At 32.2% G+C, this 7,182-nt stretch overlaps 1 protein-coding gene across 1 annotated transcript in view; it reads right to left on the reverse strand.

Moving 5' to 3' along the window:
• SI (sucrase-isomaltase) overlaps window positions 1-6,523 on the reverse strand; it is a 133,115-nt gene extending 126,592 nt beyond the window's left edge. Inside the window, exons 1-4 of the mRNA XM_037526650.2 lie at window positions 6,415-6,523; window positions 5,506-5,600; window positions 1,471-1,591; window positions 1,099-1,208 (exon numbers count right to left, since the gene is read on the reverse strand). Of these exons, the coding sequence (XP_037382547.1) occupies window positions 1,099-1,208; window positions 1,471-1,591; window positions 5,506-5,600; window positions 6,415-6,523 (435 nt within the window). The remainder of the gene's footprint in view (window positions 1-1,098; window positions 1,209-1,470; window positions 1,592-5,505; window positions 5,601-6,414) is intronic.
• Between the last annotated feature and the right edge of the window lie 659 nt (window positions 6,524-7,182).

The raw sequence follows: 7,182 nt of genomic DNA on the forward strand, positions 1-7,182 counted from the left end.
CACTTGAGTATAAACTCCCTTAGATATCTCATAAGGATTTCATTTTTTTATTTAAATATTTTATTTTATATAATTCTTACATCTTTTTTTCATCTTTGCACAATGTATGCATTTTCATTTTGGTTATATTCCCCATACAATTGCACCCCCCCCTTATTTTGACTCTAGTCCTTCCTTCCATGCCCACCCCCCCACCCCCATAGTGTGTCTCTGGTTTATAGTTGCTTGTTGATTTTGATTTTTACTTTGTATTGATTAGTCTTTTTCCTGGTCTCTTATTTAGGTTTTCTAAAGTCCTGCTATGAGTGAGACCATCTGGTATTTTTCTTTTTCTTTCTGACTTTTTTTGCTGAGCATATTCCCTTCTAGCTCCATTCATATTGCTGCAAACTGCCTGTGTTTATCATTTTTGATTGCTGAGTAATATTTAATTGTGTATATGTACCACATCTTCTTGATCCAGTCATCTATTTTTGGGCATTTGGGTTGTTTCCATAGCTTAGCTATTGTAAATAGTGCTGCTATAAACATAGGCAAGAAGGTACTCTTTTTAATAAAAAAAAAAAAAACAATTCTTGAGAAATTGTTGCTTAGAGAATATATACAAAAGAATACCGTGCTGTTTTCAATTGTAAATTCCAGAGAATATACTAGTAAACTAATTACCAAAAAAGAACAGGAATTAGTTCCATTGAACTCATTAATACAGGTAACAACATTAAAGATAAATAGCTTAATCTGCATTTAAATAGCCATCAACAGTTTTCTTAAATTTTAATCAACTCATTCATCACAGTCTGTAGTTGAAATTATAAAGAAAAAATACTAAATTTTGTTGAGTTTATTCTTCTTAATAATCTTAATATTTGATATTTTATCAACATTTTATGTAACTATACTTTTAAATGCTCTAAACAAAACTGTGGAGGAACTATTTCCATTATGATGTATTTGAGTAAACAAGTTCTGAGACGGGGAGTAACTAGCTCAGCTGGTCCTATGTCTTGTAATAATTATTAAGAGGAAAAATAACTTGGTAGGGTGAAGGATGTTCTGACTATCTGACTTTTATCATTAATTAGAATTTCAAAAACAAACCTTGAAATGGAGACGATTGCGTGTCTGACTCTCAGTTGTGAGGAGAAGATTGTTAATATCACTTCCAAATAATGTAGGTGAAGGTATCCTCTTTAATTTGGCCTCAAGTCCTTAAAGGGAATATTAAAAAAAAAAAAAGGCCGACATAATTATGACTTTATAAAGATAAATAATTTTTAAATATTTTCATACTTTATAATTTTATTGACTTTCTCTCAAATAATGTGCTTTTCTTTTTATAATTTGGAACATGCAAAAAGTAAATCCTTACTATAACTAACTGAACATATTTTCAAACATAATTTATTTTTCTTAAAAAATAGAAGCATTTTTGTCAATCCACCTAAAATACCATGCCAGAGGACTTCTCACCAGTACTTGTTGTTGTTGTCTTTCCTAAAGCCTGGTAGCCATGGTTACTTGCGAAGAAGCACCAAGGAACAATAGTGTTATTCCAGGGCCTCCAGCAGCAACCTCGCTTAGCACATATTTCCTAAAAAAGCAAACAAACAAAACAAAACAAAACATTCATTAAAGGAATCTTGATTTGTACTGTTATACTGAGTATCAGTTTCTATTTTAAACATCCATTCATCCAACATGTTTTAGTATAAAATTAAAAAAAAGTATTTCTTCAAGTATCATTATGTTAAAATAGAAATGATTCTTTTGCTCCTATCACTTGGAATAAATATAACTACTCAATGAACTGATTGTTAGAACTTTCTACTAGAGATTGCATGTCTAAGCTGTGATTTCTCAAATTCAGTATGTGTTACCAGTTTGAATATTTTAAAGTTTTCTGCCTTCTGGTAACTTATTTTTTTAAGATTTATTTATTTATGCATACAAGAACTGGGGTACAGGCCAGAGGTGCAGGGGGGTGAGAGGATTCACCAGAGATAGAGTGGGGGCAGAATAGGCAGATTGCCTGAAATACACTGTTGAGGGGAGCAGTAGGTGAGACAGGAGAGGTCTGCTGTGCCTTTTGGGTAGCTCCCTGGCCTGTAGGGGATCAAACTCGTGTTGCAGAGGCTGTGGATAGCGTCATAGTGCTGTGATTAACCTGTTGCACCACCAGGTAGGCCCCCTCTGTTAACTTTAATATATACTATTGTCACACTGTCCATGCAGAAAAACTAAAATTTTCATTTCATATCACTTATTTATGAATCACAAGTGAGGCTATACAGAAATGAAGATATAACTGATTTAAGCTTATTTAATATATTTAAGGTAGCTATTTCCAGCTAAGTAGTAGTTTAAAGTTTAATTGTGTGAACTGAGCAGAATTCCTAATAATTTTATCAACTATATAGAAATATAAATTAGAAGAAAAATTATGTATGGTTCTAAAAACGTTGAGCCTGATGGTGGTGCCCTGTGTTGGCATTCATGTAAGTAAAAATCTACTAAATATTTAAATTTAATAGTGTGGCACACTATTTCATAATTTGAAGACCTATGATGTTTTTTATGGTTATTTGCCTTGAGAACAAATTAAAAAAATTAAAAGTCTTCATGTTTATTTAACTTAACTTCTCTCTTATTTTAACACCAAATTGAAATGGCATAAACCACATTTATAGACACATATATGTACAGATACATGTTCAGTGCAAAACGGAGTACAATTGAATCTGACATCTTTGGAGCACCATTACCTATCACAATCAAATACAGAGAAGGCATACTTTTGAGCAGACAATTTTTCCTCTAGTTATTTAACTGATAGAAATACTCCATGGGCCTCCCTGGTGGCGCAAGGGGTCAAGGTACAATGTATGAAGCTATCCCCAGCAACTGCAGTACGAGTTAGATACCCAGCAAGGGAGTTTCCCACATGGCACAGCAGACCTCTCCTGACTCCTGACGTGCCCACTGCTCCCTCAGTAGTGTTTCAGTCAGTCTGGGTGTTCTGTTCTCCACTCTGTCTCTGGTGAATCCTCTCACTCCCCACACCTCTGGCCTGTACCCCAGTTCTTGTATGCATAAATAAATTAATCTTTACAAAAAACATTTCAGCAATACAAAGGGATCATTGTACAAAAACTGTCATTTGTATGTAAACTTTATTTAAAAATGTGATACAACACAGAAAGGTAGAATACATGGATTCATAAAGATAAAACTGCTAAATTTTAAAGACAACAGAAAATCAAACAAATTGATAAATTAAAAATATATAAAGTAGAGTTGTAAAAAGTAGACTATTATTTTTCTAGTGTCATTATTACAGTCATCAATAGGGTGGTTTGAATTTACAAAACTTTATTCTCTCACACTTCTGGGTTCTTAAATAACTATTTCAGGGTCTAGCAGAGACTTGCCTTTATGAGATACTAGGGAAGAACATTTTCTTGTCTATTCCCAAAGGCCCTTGCTTTGTACTTATATCACTCAAATCTCGATTTTCATCTTCAAGTGGTCTACCCTGTGGTCCTCTGTATGTCCTCCCCTCTCCTTATAATAATGACAACTGGATTTAGGTTCCATCCTAATCCACTATTGCCTCATTTAACTAATAGCATTGGCGAAGACCCTATTTCCAAATAAGATCATATTTTAAGGCTACATGTGGACATGAAACTTTAGAGGTCATCATTCAACCCATTACATGTACAGAACAAATTATGTGTTTAAAAATGTTAATGCCCATAAGGGGTAGAATGCTCTTTCCCCCTTCACTCCCTCACCTTCGCTTTTCCTACTTCTGTGTGCATGCACAGAGAAAATGCCATGAAGACACAAGATGCAACTTTTCACAGGTCAGAAAGGCCATTCTAACCAGAAATCAATACTAACACAACTGGATTTCTATCCTCCAGAAGTGTGAGAAAATATTTCACTTAATCTGTGGAATCACTTAATCTGTGGAATTATGGAAGCCCCGAGGACTTGTGCATTCCAATGGAAATATAACTATTTCTTAAATTACCTTAAGTTTTCCAACTTCACTTACAAGGAAAAATAATGTAAAATTTATTAATTGAAATTCATTTTATTCAAAAGTTTATGTTGCTTGACACCCTATGGCAACCTAGCTATTGAAACTAATAATAGGCATCAAAACCTTAAACCATTGACTTTTATTTTTTTTTTTTAAGATTTATTTATTTATTTATTTATTTATACAAGCACTGGGTACAGTCAGAATCACAGGAGGGTGAGAGAATTCACCAAAGTCAGAAGAGGGAGCAGAACAGGCAGACTGAAGAAGTACACTGCTGGGGGTAGCAGTGGGCACAGCAGCAGGTCTGCGCACCATGTGGGACCCTTGTCAGCGGCCAGGGATCGAACCTGCACTGCAGAGGCTGCGGGCAGCTTCGCAGCCCAGCTCTCAACCGCTGTGCCACTGGGGAGGCCCAACCATTGACTTTTAAATGTTTCCCTTTAAGAACATAGCAGCCCATATTGTTCCTTATCTCTTTCTATGTTGATCTTCAATCAATTTCTAAGGAAATATTACTAAAAAGAATATCTGGCCTAGTTTTCTCATTGTGTTGCAGTGAAAACTGTGTTATCTAACTCAATCAAAGTTATAGGATCCACTATTTCTAATGCTGCCCTAAGAAAAACCTCATCTGTTTGCAGTTTTTCATGACAAATGAATCAGAAAACTATGTTAATTATGACATAGGGATAGTAGCAGAGATAACAGAGATTTCATAGTTCACTTAGTTATTTTGTGTGTGGTGGAAGGATGGGGAGAGGTGAGTCATGTATATTTTACACAATAAATAGAGATACTATGCTAAATATGTTATACTATATCATGTATGATAGTGTTAATATAGTGATTAATATATTACACATTCATATTTTAATTATATCATATATACATAATTATAGCATATAGATATTGCAAAATGTGACTACACACACACATACACATTAATTGACCTTTACTCCCACACAGTTTTGGAAAACCAAAGCAGGAAATTTAAGGTTACATGAATCCATTCAGTTATCTTTAATTTTCTTCTTTTGAGCTTCTTCTTTCTTATTACCAAATAATAGTAATTTTTAAAATTCAGTGTTATCTTATTTCCCACAGATGTTTATTAATGCTTTTATTAAAAACACTCTAATTGAACATAAATATTTTCTTCAAATGTTCTATGTGGTAACAATAACAATTTCTACTTTATGAAGTAAATTTCATTAAGGTTTACTTGCTTATTTGTATTAAATTGAGGTACAGAAAAGCAGACTTAGTAATTTCTATTGTCATTTATCCACTTACACAGAGCTATAATAGTAAGACAAATGAAGTTTAATTGATGGCTAGATATTTAAAATATGGATTTCATCCAATATTGATCAAATAATCATAATTAGTACACATAAGTAATATATATTAATATATATCTATTAATAAAAATATCAAGCGCTTTCATTACAGACCTTTGTTGGATGTTGTTCTGGAATGCAATTTATTCTCTCATTGACAGGATCATTTAGTTCACTTGGACATTTGCCTGGACCAAAATTCTCATTTTCTGGGAAAGAAATAAGTCAAAAAATAAAACATTAGGGTCTTTTTTTTCTTTTTTTCAAGTCTTTTGAGTAATTAATATATTAAAATTTACATGAATTTATATGTGATAAAAATAAAAAAAATAATTTTTAAAGGGATCCTGAAATTTAAATCCTATTAAGGAAGAAATACAAATGACATTTAAAAATTTACTTGAAGTGTCCTCTTGATTGTCTCCTCAGAAAAACAAAACATATTCATAGAGGGCTTTGAGGTAGATTCAAAAGGAAATAAAATGTAAATTCCACAGTCTTTCAATATGTGTTTTATAGATTAAGAAAGAAAATACAGGAACATGGATCCAAAAATAAAGGAGAAAAAAAAAACAAATCTAGGGATACATATAGAATAGAAGAGACTATATGGAGTACAAATAAAAATAAATTCCAACCATAAAAAGGAAGTTTTTGTTGTGTGAAATTAAGGTAACATTGGTTTACAATATTACATATGATTCAGAAATACAGGATCCCACCTCTTTCTAACAAACAGATAGAGGTAAGATAAAATGACTTGCTTCACAATGTAGTGTGTTCATTTACTGAAAAAATGTAAAACAGAAGATTAACAGCAGTAGAAAATGCTAACTATGCTTAGAGTAGAAGATAAAAAAGTAATTTCCTTTCCAATTCTGATTTAGTAAACAGTGAATGAAGTAAGACAAGGTGGGTTAGGTGGGCCAGAGTAGCATGCATCAACTCTAAATTAGCATAGAAATCCATAACTATTGTCAAGTAAACTTTATATTAACCTTGAATGTTTTTAACAGTACTTACCTTCATTAGAAGTTGCTAAGACAGCAATTAAAGCAATAGCTATAATAGTAACTATAACAAAGAGGACTATCAGAGTGATTTCTAATCCAGAAAGTTTTTTCCTTGCCATCTAAAGAAAAAAGAAATATGTCAAAAATGTAAAATAGACAACTGTAATACACCAACGTTTATCTTGAAATTATATCCAATATGCCAGTTTCAGCAATTGGGCTGTTACATTTTTATAGCAAAAATCACAAAAATAGTACAGGACTTGGAATTGAGAAAGCACAACTGAATTTGTAAAATATACCTATAAACTAATGTTTAAAGACTAGCATTCAATATTTGCACATGCTTTTCTCTTTCAAATGTACAAGCTATTTATTTCATTGGTAATATTTAGAGAACCTGAATGTAAACCAAGCACAACCAAAAGGACAGCTGAAATATGAAGTTGCTTAGAAAATACAACAGTAAAGTTGAGTTGGTGTTTAACTTTTAATAAGTTAAAATTTCAATATTCTACTTTTGATCAGGAAATCAATAAAAATGATTACACTTTTCTTTTACTAAGGGATGGCTAATAACAATGCATATGACCTGAAGCAAATCCTCTCTTATCTAGAAAAATCAGAATAAAATTAATGACCCAAGGTTAAATCATCCATATGAGTATTCATAAATCATTAATAACTAAAATTATCCATGTACTGTAGGTGGTGATTACAGTGTTCATATTTAGTATCTTATTCATTTTAGGCAAAATATTTGTGGTGGAATTTTATA

This window comes from Talpa occidentalis, unplaced genomic scaffold, assembly GCF_014898055.3.
Source record: "Talpa occidentalis isolate TD23 unplaced genomic scaffold, MPIMG_talOcc4v2.1 talOcc4.4, whole genome shotgun sequence".
NCBI classification, from domain to species: Eukaryota; Metazoa; Chordata; class Mammalia; order Eulipotyphla; family Talpidae; genus Talpa; species Talpa occidentalis.